General features: G+C 40.9%; 1 protein-coding gene across 1 annotated transcript in view; it reads left to right on the forward strand.

Annotated features, from left to right (window-relative positions):
• The window catches only part of FAM184A (family with sequence similarity 184 member A), a 168,337-nt gene extending 150,256 nt beyond the window's left edge, over positions 1–18,081 (forward strand). The window contains exons 15-18 of the mRNA XM_024205389.2: positions 992–1,109; positions 10,151–10,255; positions 15,796–15,995; positions 17,724–18,081. Coding sequence (XP_024061157.2) covers positions 992–1,109; positions 10,151–10,255; positions 15,796–15,995; positions 17,724–17,793 — 493 coding nt within the window. The 3' untranslated portion in view covers positions 17,794–18,081. The remainder of the gene's footprint in view (positions 1–991; positions 1,110–10,150; positions 10,256–15,795; positions 15,996–17,723) is intronic.

An 18,081-nucleotide genomic window follows, 5' to 3' on the forward strand; every position in this document is an offset into this window, starting at 1 on the left:
TGAGGCTATCTTCTGAAAACTCTTTCAAAAGTTTTTTCTTCATATCTTCCTAAAAATTCAAGAATTCTTGTGCTAATTCTCCTACAACTGTTCTCTAAATTGGCGTGCTTATTTCAGTTCTCTCCTTTAATGCTTTCCCACTATATGATTCAAGTTTCCTCATATTTTTCTCAACTTAATCAACTGTTACTTTCCTCTTTAAATGCTAATATCCAGATGTTTATTGTTTGTCTCTTACAGCTAGTTCCTTTATTTCCATCTCTCATGGTGCTAAGTTGGTTTTGCGGCGAGGAATTAGTTACAAATTAGTCTTCACCATTCTTGGATATCTTTGCCCCACTGTCCTCCACATGAGCTGAGGAAGATGGTGCCAGCCTTGTCTCTCTTTTCTCTCTTTCTTCAGTACCACTTCCGTACACCTCTGTACAGTCTAGTGATCTATTAAATGAAACACTATATTTTTATTATTTTTTCTCATTCCTCAGAATAAATCTAGCTGAGCTGCATATTGCCAGCTTCACAAAATTCAAGTTAAGATAATATTAGATACTAAAGTTTAGTCTCTGTACAGCACATAAGAACCACTCTTATCTACAACATCCTGTGATTCCACTGCATATATTTTTTGTTTGCTCAGAGGGCCTGATTTTCAGTCTAACCTATACCAGGCCTTTTATTTAGTGCCCAATGTTTGCATGCACAAAAAGTATGATGAATTTTCAAAATCTTGCCCAAAATGTTGTTTGTTATAGCAAAGATGGTAGTTCATGTTGAAGTTCAGATTAACTAAAACCTCTTTAACCAGTAATTTTGGTTGATATTAAAATTAAAATGTTAATGTATAAGGGGTAAAGCAAATTATTGTCTTACTGTTTATTTTTTATAACCCATTGAATTACTTATTGTACTTATCTACAGTATGATTATATTAATTTGGAATTTAATTCTGGACTACATTAAGTTAAAGGTGGTGTCTTTCTCTCCTATGAAGTTTAGAAGAAATGGAAGAGAAATACCAAAACAGGGAATCAAGACCAGAAGATTTACAGCTTATCGCAGAGTTGAAAGACCTGATTGCAGAGAGGGACCAACTCATAAAGAAACTGATTGTAAGACTTTGTGTGCTCTTTCTGGTATTAATATATTAACAGATATAAATATTAGTCTAATTTCTTGAAAAACCTTGATTAAAATGGATTTAAGGCCTCAGTTCTGCTTACACTTATGCATATGCTTAACTTTATTGCAGTAGTCCCATTGACTTAACTGGAAATACAGTAGTAAAGTTAAGCACATGCCTAAATGTTTGTAGGACCAAGCTTAATATTGTAAATATATATAAAAATGTAAGTTACAAAAAAAAAATTCAAAATTACAATATTCTATTAAAATTACAATATTCTCTTAAAGCGTAAGTGCCTGAAAGCCAGAAAATTCAAACTTAAGGTTACTTAAGTAGAATAAAACATATATGCATTGGAAAATATGGGAATACAGAATTAAGGAATCCCAAATAACTTTACTTCCACCTTTGTATCTGTACCATCCTGCAGGTGCCCTCAATGTAAGTAGCCATGGGAATATAGCTACGATGGTATGTTGAAAAATGGACAGGAAGTCTGGTAACTGAGTGTATCTTAAACCCTGTATACACTGGTGTTTTGCCTGCATCTGTGGACATCTCAAACCATATTGACCTTGGCTTTTGCAAAAGAGTATGCAAATGCTAACTGTAAGTAATACTAGGATTAAAAAATCTGCAGGCTCAGGAAGCTCAACCACTGAGGAAAATGAAATATTAAAATCATGTGAGAGTTTTCTATTAGGAAGAGGGGAAGGGAGTTAAATATTATAGGTCTTGGGGTATATATGAAGTGTAACAATAATATTTTTCACTTGTATAGTGCCTTCCATCTGAGGATCTCAGTATACATGCTTTATAAACAACAAGTAAATTAGCTTTACAACACCTCTGTAAAGCAGGTAAGTACTATTATCTCCATTGTACAGCTAAAGAATTTGAGACACAGCAATTGAGACAAGCTTAAAATCTAAGGCCTGGTCTACACTAGGCTTTTATGTCGACTTTAGCGCCGTTATATCGAATTAACCCTGCACCCGTCCACACCAGGAAGCCATTTAGTTCGACATAAAGCTCTCTTTAAATCGATTTCTGTAATCCTCCCCAACGAGAGGAGTAGCACTAAATTCGACATGGCCATATCGAATTAGGCTAGGTGTGGATGGAAATCGACGGTAATAGCTCCGGGAGCTATCCCACAGTGCACCACTCTGTTGACGCTCTGGACAGCAGTCAGAGCTCGGATGCTCTGACCAGCCACACCCCCGGGAAAATTTGAATTCATTTTCATTTTCCTGTCTGGGCAGTTTGAATCTCAGTTCCTCTTTGGACATCGAGGGGAGCTCAGCAGCAGTGGCAACTATGCAGAGCTCTCCAGCAGAGATGGCCGTGCAATCTAATAGAAAGAGGGCCCCAGCATGGACTGATCGGGAAGTCTTGGATCTCATCGCAGTGTGGGGCGATGAGTCCGTGCTTTCAGAGCTGCGCTCCAAAAGAAGGAATGCTAAGATCTACGAGAAGATCTCCAAAGCCATGGCAGAGAGAGGCTACAGCCGGGATGCAACGCAGTGCCGCGTGAAAATCAAGGAGCTGAGACAAGGCTACCAAAAAACCAAAGAGGCTAACGGACGATCCGGATCCCAGCCCCACACATCCCGTTTCTACGAGGCACTGCATTCCATCCTGGGAGCGGCCGCCACCACTACCCCACCCCTGACCGTGGACTCCGAGGATGGGATCATGTCCGCGGCCGGTTCCTCGTCGGACATGACAGCGGACGGGGAAGATGAAGAAGGAGATGAGGAGGACGAGGCAGTCGACAGCGCTGGCACCGCAGATTTCCCCGACAGCCAGGAGCTCTTCATCACCCTTACCGAGATCCCGTACCAACCGTCCCCATCCCCTACCCCGGACACAGAATCAGGGGAAGGATCAAGCAGTAAGTGCTGTAAACATGTAAACATTTATTTAAAACAGAACGGTAATATTTATACTATTAACAATGTACATTTATAAAAGTTCTGTAAACTAGTAAAAAAATAATCAGGTACAAAACAGGAATATTTACAAAGGTAACAAATGGGTTTTCATGATTTCTCTGTCTTAGGCTCTTCTCAATTTAGTCCCAAGTGTTTTAAAAAATTTTCACAATGTCCGTTACTACATGATTCCCAGGCCCAAGACGCTCCACTCCAAAGTCCCAGTGCACCTACGCGAAAATCCGGTCAATGTGGCCGGGGATCGACGAGAAATCCTCGTAGGAGAACTCCTCGTAGGTCTCGTGGAGGTAGAGCTCAAGCCTGTTGATCAGGTTCCGGGGTAGGGCGATCTTAGTGGGCCCTCCGTGGTAGCAGACATGTCCCCTCCACGCCACAATCAAGTACTCCGGGATCATCGCACGACATAGCATGGCGGCATACGGCCCCGGTTTCTGCATGCTTTCCCGCAGCATGCGTTCTCTCTGGGTGTCCGGGATCCTCAGGAGGGTGATGTCGCTCATGACGCCCTGCTTTGAATTAGGGAGGGGAATGTTAGTATTGGGACTGCTTGACAGCCACGCGGTGGAGGGAGAGGGGCAGCATACAGGGATCTTTCCCTGGGACAGCCGCGAGGGGGTGGGACAGGGGCAGAGTTCATGCTGTCCTGATTGCTGGCAGCAGAGACTGGCATTGCTTTCAATGTGAAAGGAGGCCAGTGCTACTGCTGGAGTTTTAAGCAGCCACAAGTCTGCGGCTTACCATTATTGCCCGCTCCAGAAGTTCAGGTCTCCAGCCACAGTTCTCTGAACACTCCAAGACCTCCGCAAGTCCACAGGCACTGAAGGCGACGGCCGAAAATTCGACCTTGTCCTGAGTGCGCATGTGAGAGGTTCAGTGCATGGTCTTGTTCACAGAGAAAGACTAGGTTCTTTGTATACAATTTCATTTATCTGTCTCAGGAATTCACTCCCTTTTTACAATTCACACAGACACATCTGCGACTGTCTCCCAACCCAGCCTGTCAGCACACTCCCAGAGGCTAGCGCAGATTAGGCGGAGGAAGAAGAAGACGCGTGAAGACATGTTCTCAGAACTAATGGACTGCTCCCGAGCCCAGGCAGCCCAGCAGACACAGTGGAGGGAGAACTTGTCACAAATGCACCGAGCAGTCATGGAACGGGAGGAGAGGTGGCGTCAGGAGGACCAACAGGCTACTGAAAAGCTGCTTGGACTAATGAGGGAGCAAACGGACACGCTCCGGCGCCTTGTGGATGTTCTGCAAGACCGGAGGCAGGAGGACAGAGCCCCGCTGCAGTCTATCTGTAACCGCCCTCACCCGCCACCAAGTCCCACACCCCCCTCACCCAAAGTCCAAAGAAGGAGGGGCGGCAAGGGCCGTTAAAACTTTCAGTCAACCCCTGCAGACTGCTCTAGCACTAGAAGGCTGACATTCCCCAAAATTTCATAAGCCCTTTCCTACCCACCTCACACAAGCCCCCGTCCAAGTTTCATACCCCACGTTTCATGTCTGGTTCGCAATAAAATGTTTGTTTCTCTCCATTACTGTTTCAGTCAGGTTCTTTTGAGGGAGAGTCTGTCTGGAGGGGGGGAAGGGGCTTGGTAATTGGACAGGACAGTGACCTTTAGCAGGGTACAGAGGCGGTGTCAGGTCCAGCATCAGGACACATACACAGTGCAGTCACTGGTTACCCTGGTCAGTCTGGGAGGTGTTTTTCATGTTCTGGGGGGGGAGGGGTTGCTCTGTGACTTTGTGGCGGGGGAGGGCAGTTACAGATCTTATGCAGCGGTCCTTATCCTGGCTCACAGATCCACGCAGCAGGGGATATGTAACCCTACCCCCCCTGCCAGAAAGTCACATAGCCGACACATACACACAGTCCCCCCCAGGAGTGCTGGCAGGCTCCATTGAAATAACCAGTCCACCAGTGCGGAGCCTGTCATTCCGGGAGTTTTGAGGCATCATTTGCATCCGAACACTGAACCCGCCCCCCGCCACAGTCTGCGTCCCCGGTTTAAAATATTCCCGCGAAAACAGCAATACAGACAACGGTGTTCATTAACAAAATCGAAATGATTTTATTTTTTGGGAAGGGGAAGGGGGTGAAGGGGGTATGTAACTGGAGAGGATAGTCAAAATGAACTGGGTAAAGAAACGGGGGCAGATTCAGCTTTTCTGTCCACAAACTGAAAAGTCACTGGTTGCCCTGCTCACTCAGGAACCTAGCTTTCAAAGCCTCCCGGATGCACAGGGCGTCCCGCTGGGATCTTCTAATGGCCCGGCTGTCTGGCTGGACGTAATCAGCAGCCAGGCTATTTGCCTCTAGCTCCCACCCCGCCATAAAGGTCTCCCCCTTGCTCTCACACAGATTGTGGAGCACACAGCAAGCTGCAATAACGATGGGGATATTGGTTTCACTGAGATCACAGCGAGTGAGTAAGCTTCTCCATCTCCCTTTGAGACGGCCAAAAGCACACTCCACCACCATTCTGCACTTGCTGAGACGGTAGTTGAACAGTTCTTTTTCTGTGTCCAGGGCGCCAGTATAGGGCTTCATGAGCCAGGGCATTAGCGGGTAGGCTGGGTCCCCGAGGATGACTGTAGGCATCTCCACATCCCCAAGAGTTATTTTGTGGTCTGGGAAGTAAATACCTTCCTGCAGCCGTCTAAACAGACCAGAGTTCCTGAACACGCGAGCGTCATGAACCTTGCCCGGCCATCCGACGTAGATGTTTGTAAACCGTCCCCGATGGTCCACCAGTGCTTGCAGCACCATTGAAAAGTAGCCCTTTCTATTGATGTACTGGCTGGCCTGGTGGTCCGGTCCCAGGATAGGGATGTGAGTCCCATCGATAGCCCCACCGCAGTTTGGGAATCCCATCGCGGCAAAGCCATCTATGATGACCTGCGCGTTTCCCAGGGTCACTACCTTTGGGAGCAGTACCTTCACGATCGCCTTGGCTACTTGCATGACAACAACCCCCACGGTAGATTTGCCCACACCAAAGTGGTTCGCGACTGACCGGTAGCTGTCCGGCGTTGCAAGCTTCCAGAGGGCTATGGCCACTCGCTTCTCAACTGTGAGGGCTGCTCTCATCCTGGTATTCTGGCGCTTCAGGGCAGGGGACAGCAATTCACAAAGTTCGAGGAAAGTCCCCTTCCGCATGCGAAAGTTTCGCAGCCACTGGGATTCATCCCAGACCTGAAGCACTATACGGTCCCACCAGTCCGTGCTTGTTTCCCGGGCCCAGAATCGCCGTTCCACGATATCCACATGCCCCATTGCCACCGTGATGTCCTGGGCGCTGGGGCTCGTGGTTTCTGACAGCTCTGTGCTACTCTCCGACTTCAGGCCATCACGGCGGTGTCGTAGCCTCCTCGCCTGATTACTCTTCATCTGCCTCAGGGAAAGGTGTATGATAAGCTGCGAGGTGTTGAGAACGGCCACAAGTGCAGCGATGGTCGCAGCGTGATCCATGATCGCAGTGCTGTGGCGTCCGCGCTGTCACTGACCAGAAAAGTGCGCGAACTGATTTCCCGCCGGCGCTTTCATGGAGGGAGGGAGGGCGTTAGTGACGGACGGATGACGACAAATTTTTTTTACCCAGAAGGCATTGGCGGCTCGACCCAGAATTCCGATGGGCAGCGGGGACTGCGGGAACTGTGGGATAGCTGCCCACAGTGCACCGCTTCCAATATCGACGCTCGCCCGTTAGTGTGGACTCACAAAGTCGAATTACTGTCCTTAGTGTGTCCTTAGTGTGGACACACACGTTCGACTTTGCAATATCGATTCCACATATTCGATTTAAGTAAAATCGAATTAACCTCGTAGTGTAGACATACCCTAAGTCTCCCGACACTCAATTCTGTGCCTTAACCATAAGACCATTCATTATTCTTCTCTCCAGAGGCAAAATGTTGGTGTTGCTGTTTGTCAAGGGAAGGTGAACTAGACACTAGTCTCCGGTTGAGTAGGTAACACTTAGGGTAGGTCCACACTACCCGCCCGATTCTGGACGCGATAAATCGATCCCAGAAGCGCTCCCCCGTCGACTGCGGAACTCCTGCTCACCGAGAGGAGGAAGCGCTGTCGACGGGGGAGCTTGCCTGCACCGCGTGGACCCGCAGTAAGTAAACTTAGTTTGATCTAGGAAACGTTGACTTCAGCTATGCTATTCTTGTAGCTGAAGTTGCGTTTCCTAGATCGATCCCCCGCCCCAGTGTGGACCAGCCCATATACAGTATAATGAATAGGTGGTGCATACATTCGTATGTTCAACATGTTACGGTGTGATGGGAATATGTGGTTCCAATTGTCATATGTAAACAGACTGTCTTATGATTTTGAGTGGATGATTAACAGGGATATGAGGGCAGACTTAAGGTTGTTTGGGGTACCATAACTATATTTCCATACTTTCCAATATTTTCAGTAGGAAGAAATAAGTGTAACTGAATTTCCTGGCTTTCAGATATGTGTGTTTCTTAAAACTACAACATTACATTATGTTTCTTTCTCTGAAGTTATTCAGGGCTTAACAAACATGTTTTGGAATTTCCTTTGGTGTGGTGTCTTTTTCCTTCAAAGAATAGCTGAATGACACCACACTGTACGTTTTTAGGTTGGAAGATCATCACTAGCAGAACCAAAGCTTCAAAGCAATGGCTAGCATCCGAAGAAGTGGGTTGTAGCCCACGAAAGCTTATGCTCTAATAAATTTGTTAGTCTCTAAGGTGCCACAAGTACTCCTGTTCTTTTTGCGGATACAGACTAACACGGCTGCTACTCTGAAACCAGTTCTAAGATTGCCACCTTTCAGCTAGCTAACCTGATATAAATGCCACATCCATTTTGGGCTGGATCCATTGGACTGGGGAAAGTGAGATGTGGGTGGCAGAGGGAGGAATGTGAAAATGTAAGGTGTCTGAGCATGCTGGGTGATGTAGCGAAAGATATGGGTACCTTTGCTAATAAGACAGAGAATATTGGAAAGGGCAGGTGTGTTTCCCCTTTCCCCAATAACCTTTTATTGTAGAGCACTAGTTTCACTAACTCAGGTTTATTGAGACTTATGCTCTACTTGTTCCTTTCACATCTATGTGGCCTCTGCTGTTCTGCACACAGTAATAATGTGGTGGATGAGGAGAATTTCAGTTATGTTTCTTTTTGAAAAATCCACATACTAAATTGCCCAAAGCTCAGTTTTATCGACCTTGAAGATAGAGGAGTAAGCTAACCCTGCCCAGATTTGAAACTGTGACTCTAGGAAAATTAAATATTTCAAATCAGATGTTTAAATCACTAAGACAAATCCTTCATCAGAGCATGAATATTCCATTATAACTTCTCACATTTTGTTTCTAAACCTGCTTCTCTTTCAGTGAAAAATACTACCAAACATCCACTCCCTTAATTCTTCCCATTCCATCTCAGTTTATGTATTCTTGAGAGTCTCCCAGTCTCCCACCCACTCCTGACTATGTAGAAAGCATCCCACAGAAGCAAAGTAAATTTCCTGTAGTAGTTTACTAGAGAAGGACTGGACTGGGAGTCAGGAGTCTTTGGTTCTAAACCAGCTTTTATAATTGCTTGCTATGTGACCTTGGACAGGTCTGTTAAACTTTCTGAATCCTGTAAAACGGATAATATATATACTATAGGAATGTTGTGAGACAGCTAAATAATGGGATTCTCCTGTCTGGCTGAGCTGCTTTTGGCACAATAGTGTGGCTGTAAATGGGGTTGGTCTGGTCTTCAGCATAATTGTGAGGTTCATCGTCTGGCCCACTGAAGTGCTATATACTGGACATGCACAATATTGTTAAGATGAGAATAAAATATGGGAGTTTTTGGCTCCCAGTCTTGTAATGTGCTAAAAACCACATGAGCTCAGGAGAGTTAAGGATACCATCACCATTTTCTTCAAGAAAATATTTGTATTGTACCAATGAATTTAGAGGAAGAGGAGGACATAAGTTGTCCTTGTGGTGCTTACATTTTTAACACCAGACAGTTCTTTGCTGAACTTTACTAAGTCTGTCAGACTCTTGACAAATCTTACAAGGTTTAGTGGATCTTAAGTCTGCAGCAGCCTGATGGAATGTTTGATGCTCCTAATTCAGCAACGAATAGCTTAAAAAAATTAAAAAGCAGGTTTTTTTAAATCATAGACATTCAAGAACTTGAAGAAATCAATTTGAAGTTTTTATGTCAAGCTACCTCTGAGATATTTCATGACAAAATAGCATTAAGTCCTAAATATAAGCCATATCTACTTTTCCCAACTTCCATATCTCAGAAATGGCTTGTCCAATTTACCTTACTTTTGTCACCAAAAAAAAAAAAAAGAAAAAGTTCCTCTGGTCATAGACTATACATAAAAGATTTAAATCGGACAGGACCTTACACAGGATTTTAGACAGGTGAGGATGGGGACAAATCAGCTTAATAAAGGGAAACTGGTTACAACCAAACAACTACTCTGAACCTTCACAGCTCAAAGTACTCATTGCTGAATTAGGAACATCAGAATATTCTGTCAGGCTGCTGTAGCCTTATTTGGGGAGTTGTAGACACTCAGCATATCATAGGATTGGGGCCACTCTCAGCAACTCTGTAGGGATGTTGTGTGCATTAGTTAAAAGTTCATATAACATTTTGAAAATGTAAAGCATTTGAAATTAGTGGCACTTGAGAAGGATCACTCCTCAGCCTTTTTACTGCAGCTTCACTGATGGGGACATCTTTGACCAAGGCCACACAGAAGGATAGTGGCAGAACAAATATTAAGCATTGTGGGTCCCTGCCTATCCACAGTCCACTAAACCATGCTGTCTCTCAAGTGTAAAATGTACACAACAGAAACTCATTAATGTAAATTATTTAGTGTTTCTTTAATTGTATATAAGATCATACATAAATACATTTAAAATAATGGATTGATTGGAATATATAGAAATACAGGTTTAGAACTGAATGTGTTTGAAACAGTATTATATACATATCTTGCCATTAGCTAATGGAAAATGCATAAAGAGAAGTTTGTATTTCTTGTTCTTCTTTATTAGGATGACAAAAAATTCTATCAACTAGAACTAGTCAACAGAGAGACAAACTTCAACAAAGTGTTTAATGCAAGCCCTAATGTCGGAGTTATTAATCCACTGGTGAAGGTAGGCTTCACAGGCTTTATTGCTAAAATGGAAAAGAAATCTGTGTTAATACATAGTAAAAAAAAAAAAGAAAAGAAAGAGACATGATAGTCTCTATATTTTGTCAGATGTGTTCAAAACACTGAATATAGTTCATTGCTAGCCTGTATTCTATTTATTATTATTTATTTGTATTATGGTAGTACTTAGGGACCCAAATTGAGATTGTGCTCTACTGTGCTGGCTACTGTGAAAACATAGCAAAAGATAGTCCCTGCCCTGAAAAGCTTGAAATCTAAATAGACAAGATAGACAACAGATATAGGGGGAAGGATTATAACATACAAGTAAAGTGAGCAGCGATGGTCTGAAAATGTCATGTTAGTTCCGGAGAGAGACAAGGTGGGTGAGGTAATATTTTTTATTGGACTATCTTCTGTTGGTGAGAGAGACAAGCTTTCAAGTTTACATAGAGCTTTTCTTCAGGTCTGGGAAACATCAGAGTGTGGCCACTAAATACAAGATCTGACGCAAGTGGGTATTCACCCACGAAAGCTTATGCTCCAATACATCTGTTAGTCTTAAAGGTGCCACAGGACTCTCTGTTGCTTTTTACAGATCCAGACTAACACGGCTATCCCGCTGATACTAAATACAAGATTGTTTAGCATAAGTAGTTAACCCATACTTCAGAGGACCATTCAAGGTGAAGTGGCTCGTTAACACCCCTCCAGTCATGGGGGTTGGGGGGAGAAAAGGGAGGAAAGGCAGCTGTGGGTGGTTGTTAGTGGGTTATACATTGTTGTAATAAGCCAAAACACTGCATTTATGGAGTTAAATCAATCTCTTACCTTAACTAACCTTTTTAAGGGTTCACATCAGATCATATAAGAACATTTCCCTGTCTCTCCCCCATATACCTTCTGTCAGTTACCTGGTCCCTCATATTTTGCAAGGCCCAGTAGCTCTGTAAAGCTCTTTTGTGAGCTAGGTCCCGCAGTACTGCTGCATTAAAATTGGTCTCACAGTAAACTCTGGAGTGCTCTGTGTGGGGAAAACTCAACATGTGAGAAATTTAAATAAAATGGTAGCCTAGGCCTAAAAGAGACAATATCAGAACTGTGGACACCTAAACCAGATAAAGGGGAGGTCTCCACTTAAAGGAGCATGTAGAAATACAGACACTGCATGCCCAACTAACAGAGGTGCAAATAGCAACATAGATGGTGAAGCATGGCTTAGGTGAGTAGAATGCCCTACAAGGGCTCTCTACATGCCAATCTGTGCCTCCCACATCTACACTGCCATTTTTAGCAGTGTAGTGTCCCATTCCTGGAGCCTTTCCCCACTGTGTCCCTGTCAGAGCTTTTTACTGTGACATGTAGCTTACAGGCACCCTACACACTGCCAGAAGATAAAGGCTTGGGAGTGTAGCTTCAAAAGTTTTGGAAGATTTTCTCAACTAATTGTCTTAAACCTTTGAGGTTTAACTATGAACGTTAGCTGGTGTGGGGGGGTTTGTTTTGGTTTGGGATTGTTGGTGTTTGTTTTTTTGTTTGTTTGTTTTTTGTCATTTTGATTTATGAAGCACTTACGCAAACTTCTGCAGCCTCAGATCTTCAGACTGATCACTCACAAATATTTGGACATATACTTCTATCAATTATACCTTTTAAGATCAGAGCCATAATCCATAAACCTGCCTTAAGAATTAAAAGATTTCTAGAACTTGGATTTTGTATAATTACTTAGCAATGTTTTAGATTTTAATTATCTTACATTATATTAGTTTTCTAGTTTAAATTAAATAAAAACTTTATAAAACCATTTTCTTTAGCTCATCAGGAATAATTCTGACCTTATCCATTTAAAAAAAAAAAAACCATACTAAGCTATGCTGATGGCGTACCAACAGTGTAGAGTGCTAGCACAGAAGATATCCATGGGTTCAGAAGCAACTTGGGAATTCATAACTAAGGGCCTGACCCAGTGTACATTGCAGTCAAGGGAAGGCTGCCTACTGACTGGAGTAGAATTAAGATCAGGCCGTAAAATTTGCAGAAGTGATTTGTTGGAAGGTGAGCTATGGGGAAAATATTTCAGGAGATGCTTGTATCCTCTTGGCCAGACTAAACAGCAGCATTAAAACTTATTGAAACTGAACATACTGTAAATTCTACTTTTACTGGAATAGAGATGATGGAATAAATAATCAACAAAAAAGGAAGGTAAGACTGAGGGAGACAACCTAAAATGAAGGGGGGAAATAACAGCTAATATTGTATTAATAAAATATAACTGTGATCAGTCAAAATAACAACATGAAGATTCAAGTGGCATTTGTTTGTTTTTCTTCTGTCTCATGCATCTTTTTTTTACTTATTCATGTGTTTCTCTTCATAATAATAACCAAATGATCAAGATCTGGGAAGTGCTACATTCAGCATAGTGGCGATAACATTGTGAAAGTATTTATATATTTAGTTTTTGACTGTATTTTAAGTTTTAATTAAATAAATTAGTATGTAATGGAAATCCCACATTCCCAGTACTACTAGATATATTTTTCCCAGTTTTCTTGAAGCTACTTTACATTAGATGTGAAAAAAAATTCTTTGATTTCCCCTCCTCAAAATTTAACCTCCTTCCCCCACTCCAATATTTTTCTGTGGCAGTTTTTGTTTCATCAACCTCCTATTACAAAATGACTTGATTCAGTACTGTTAATTATCAAAGGGGTAGCCGTGTTAGTCTGGATCTGTAAAAGCAGCAAAGATGAGGTGTCACCTCAACTGCTAGAAGAGGGCCTCATCCTCCCTGATTGAACTAACCTCGTTATCTCTAGCCTGACTCACTCTTGCTTGCATATTTATACCTGCCTCTGGAAATTTCCACTACATGCATCCAAAGAAGCGGGTATTCACCCACGAAAGCTCATGCTCCTATACGTCTGTTAGTCAATAAGGTGCCACAGGACTCTTTGCTGCTAGTACTGTTAATGAGGCCATGACATATTATTCAGCATTGACAGCAATTATTTTTACATGTGTATCCCACTATACAGCAGCTGTTCTAGTGTGAACTAGGTGAGTGTGCTGTCCATTTGCACCTGTAGACATTGACATACGTTGATAGGAACGGGGGCAGAAAAAAAGCCCAACATATAAGGATGAAAAACCTGAGCATTTTCCATCAACTGTAGTGTAAGAGCTTCAGTGGGCAAAAAGCCAAACAGTTCAATGGGTGATGTCAGTGAGAGAGAACAGCAGTCCTTGGTTAGTTAAAGACCAACACCTCAATTAGTAATGACTTTGTCTCCCCTTGCCAAAATATTTTGGCCTCTCTTGCTCTGAGAGCATTGGATTTTTGTTTGTTTGTTTTTCAAGTACATGTTACTAGAGAACAGTTTTAGAGGGAAAAGGAGACTCTTAGGTCAGGAATTGTAAGTAGCTCTCTGGGCTTTGAACATTGAGGCATGATTAGGTAGAACCACTGCAGTACAATTGACAGCTTCTTAAATGTATGCCGTAGATCTCTGTAGTACTCTATGGTCACGTTAGCTGGGATTCTATAGTGTTTTGAGTGAATTTAATGAAAGTTCCAAATGTCACTTTGTATCTCTAGAATGCACTGTTTGCAAAATTCCAGAAACCTAGTTTATTATATGTATTTTACAAGGGAAACTATTTTACTTTTCCTGAGCACTTGGATGTAGGCAATATACTCAGGGAAATGTAAAGATAATGCATAAGAAAAAGCTGCCAAAAAAATGACCCACGAAGCACAAAGCTTTAATACAATGTAATTTCTTTTGTACCACTACTGAAATACTTTACAGACAAATCCCTGATACTTTCACTAATCTGTTTTATCACACATAGTGTTTTCTTGGTTTTTTCAGCAGAGACTGCCTGAGGAGGCAAAGCGGGACAGTCTTAATTTAATCCTTCTCAACAGAAGACCTTTCCCCCTTATACTTAAAAAGGGACTTTACTGTTCCTTCTATCAAGACCATGGTTTATACTGACCTTTATTCAAGTGGGAGGGGGAGAGAAACTTTGAGAGTAACCCCCTTTGGAACATATTGGCTCAGTGTGGTTGTTTCAGGCTGATCTATGGAAGTGTTTTCTCTGAACATTGAATGTGCTGCATTAGCAGCACTTGCAGCTGCCAACCAGGTAAGAGGCCAGAATTCAAACCTAGGTCTCTCATCTGGCAGTACAGGACACTATCAATAGGGCAATGTGGCCATCTACAGTTCAACTCTTTTCCATACCTGAACTCATCGTTCCTTTATTTCAAATGCAGTTCTGCTCTGAAGAGTGTATGTTACAATTTTATGACAGAGTTACAGGTGCATTTGTCTTTCAGGGATGCCATATCAAATGTGTACACTTTACAAGTAACCAGATTTTTTTTAAGTGCTTTAGGTGGGGTTCTATATCTATTTATACAAAGTATTCGTGAGAAAAAATGAATTCAGTTTCAATTTGAAATCAAGTGGAGTATATTTTTAATGAAAACCTTTTTACTATGTAAATAGGAAGTACATGATCCAGAAGTAATGAAGAGATATTAAATATGGTATGCCTCATTAGGCCATTTCGCTGTAAAAACTTTTGAGATTTGAACCTTCCATATATTTATAAGTTCTAGAGAATCAGCAAGTAGAAGATAAAGCTAGTACTGGCATGGCAGATAGTAGATAATCATTCATTTTACCTGGTAATAAATTACTGATACTAAAAAATCAATATTACAATAACTCTCATCTATCTCTTTGAGTCACTTGAAGTACTGTCAGTTGAAGTTGAAAGATACTTCAAACTGAAAAGTTGATTTAGTTGTGCCATCTAGTGGCTAGAAATATTCTACTTAGAGATAAAAGGTTGTGCTTTTTTCTCTTTCTGGCAAGGAACTGAAATACAGTATAGGATCAGTTATATCCTTTAATAATGTAATAACATCCATTGATTTGGGGGTCATCAGTGCTTTAATAAAATAATGTACCTTAATTGCAGATTTTCTAAGTTTCTGGTCAAAGACAAAAACTAATTGTTTACCAAACTATACTTAAATGGCAAAGTGAAACTTATTGAACAGATTTATCTTTCCCTCCAATGAATTTGCTGTATTGCATTTGATAGCACAACTATTTCACTAATCCAGAAATGTGTTTAAGTAGAAATGAAGGATAGCAGACTGAAGTATAATTTTGTAGAGAACTAGCTACCTCCCCATCGCCTTCCAATAAAATATCTTACTCTGTACATTCAATCCATCAGAATAATATACATATTGACTGCTGAGCTAGGCCTGAATTCCGTAGTAAATTTGCTTAAATATTTAATTTTCCTTTGAGAATTTATGGTATTCAGCATTGTTCAAGGAATACAATAAAGGTGCAATTATAGAAACTATTCCACTTCCCTCCCAAACTTGCTTCCCATCCAAAAAAAATAAAATAAAGAAAAAAGCTATAAAGGAACCTTCTTATCTACCAATCTCCTCATCTGTCCTGGTGCAAGGAGCCTTCCTTACATTTGTTGTTTTTAATGCAGCAAAAGAAGAAGAATGATAAATCAACAAACAGGTTTGTGAGTGTCCCCAATCTAAGTGCTCTGGAATCTAGCGGAGTGGGCAATGGACATCCTAACCGCCTGGATCCCATTCCTAATTCACCCATCCACGATATTGAGTTCAACAGCAGCAAACCACTTCCACAGCCAATACCACCCAAAGAGCCCAAGACGTTTTTGAGGTGAGCACTGCCTCACCAATCCTTTTTTCTTAACTCATAGAAATTTTGCATTCCTATTTAGATGAAAATCCCACTTGCTTTATTAACACTTTGAGTACAAATATTAATGTGGAATTTTTACGCTCTGTTTGTAACCTCTTTACAGTATTCCTTTTTATTGTAGAGCCTGTTGAAATGTGAAATATTTTTTGACCTTTTTATAAGTCTTGAACCCTCAACTTTTAAAACCTTTTAATATTTCTTAATATGATTCATGTGCTTCCAATTGTTTACATTTTATGAACAATTGTTTTAAATGTTTGTGTGATTTACTAGTTGTCCTTTGGGAATTGTTTTTAAAACATAGGGATTTTTTTTATTCATTATTGTCTGATGACTTTTTTATGACAAAATTGTTTTCTGTGGTACATTGATTTTTTTTGTCCTTTTCCTCATTTCTGTCAAATTTTTTCATAAACATTAGCTTAGTACAGAAATAGGAAATATGCATGGTTGGGTGTTTTAATGCTGCCTTTCCAGAAATAAAAATTAGCATTAAAATCTCCAGGATTAGTTCTTTGAAAGGGATGGTAGAGTGAATTACACTATTAATTTAACAAATGAATTAAGAGGGAAGACTCAGGTCTTTAGGCTTTAGGTGCCTGGATCCTGAGTGCACTGCAGAAGTAGTGTTCTCTATCTGTAGAATTGCTTGCTATCCTATTCCTACAACACATTTTATTTGCAAATCAAAGCAATGGCATAAGTGTCAGTTGGACAAGCAGTTGTTTCCCTTCCCTTATGATTTACATGGGTAATGCCACAATTCTGACAAGTGTTAAAAGTAGAAGTGAGAAATTATAGAATTAAAAATAAATAAGTAGTAACATTCTGTTTTAAGAAAATATACTTTTGTTAAATACATTGTGTTGCTTATTTTTCCCTGTGCATGTGATATGCATGCGTCTTCTCAGACGTCAGTAACATGCATGTGCATGAATTCATGGATTGTGATGCTGGAGTTTCCATTGCAAATTGTTTCGTGCCTTGTATTACCCCAGTAAAACGGTAGGATTATTTTGTTCTTAATTTTTATTGTCCAAAGAACTTTGATCTAGCATTAAAATTACATACATTTTTCTTGCTAATTCAGTAGAATTATTAACATGTTTTGGGGGGGGGGGGGACTTGTTTGCCATGCACCAATTTCCTTGTTCCTAGTATATAATGTCTTTTAAATTGTGTGCATGAAATGATACAAATAATATTTCAGTTTGATTTATGTAAAATATTAAAATAGTATGTATTTTTGTTTAGTTACTGACTAGTCTTTGTTAAGCACATGTCTTTAAGAATGTGATGCTTGCATCATACTTCTGAAAACTATCTTAACTAGAGGAAAAGGATGCTAAAAGAGGACCCTCCAAAGTTCCCCCCCAACAAAAAATTTTTATCCAAAAAAAGTTAACTTTATGATTTTAATTAATATTATCTCCAAATATTTTTCCACCTTACGATGTGGCTTCTTAATTTGTCTGTGCTGCTGATGCTCTCCAATGGAGTGGATGATCACAGATATTGCAAAGGGACATTAAACTAGACTATATACTACAGTATGTGATATTTGATTTATGAAAAGATATTTGGATCATTTGTGTTGCGTATTGTATTCTCTGTGCCTTTTCCAGACGTTTTGCACTCTTTATTTTGGTGTTGGGTTAAATTTTTTTCTTCTTTTTATGAATTTAGCCCTCCTCAGACTGAAGCTTCACCAGATCCACAACGCCAGGAATGGTTTGCCCGATACTTCACATTCTGAGAGAGAATTTTTTTTTGTGGCATAGCGTGGTGTGGATTATTTATAAGAGCATGTCTTTAAGTAAACCCTATATGAACAAGCTTTCCTGTACTATGTCAAACACTGTGAATGAGAAAGTATTTGTCTCTCTGATTTGAAAATGCACTGTATTTCATGTGGTATTTGTTGGAATCACTTGACATGATACTATATAATGTGCGTAATTATATCAATTATTTTTATTTAAAATGGAAGAGTCTTTAAACTTTGTAATTATTACATAATAAATTTTGGTAGAACAAACATAAG

This window comes from Terrapene carolina, unplaced genomic scaffold (assembly GCF_002925995.2).
Source record: "Terrapene carolina triunguis isolate 2854851 unplaced genomic scaffold, T_m_triunguis-2.0 Scaffold85, whole genome shotgun sequence".
In the NCBI taxonomy this organism is placed as follows: Eukaryota; Metazoa; Chordata; order Testudines; family Emydidae; genus Terrapene; species Terrapene triunguis.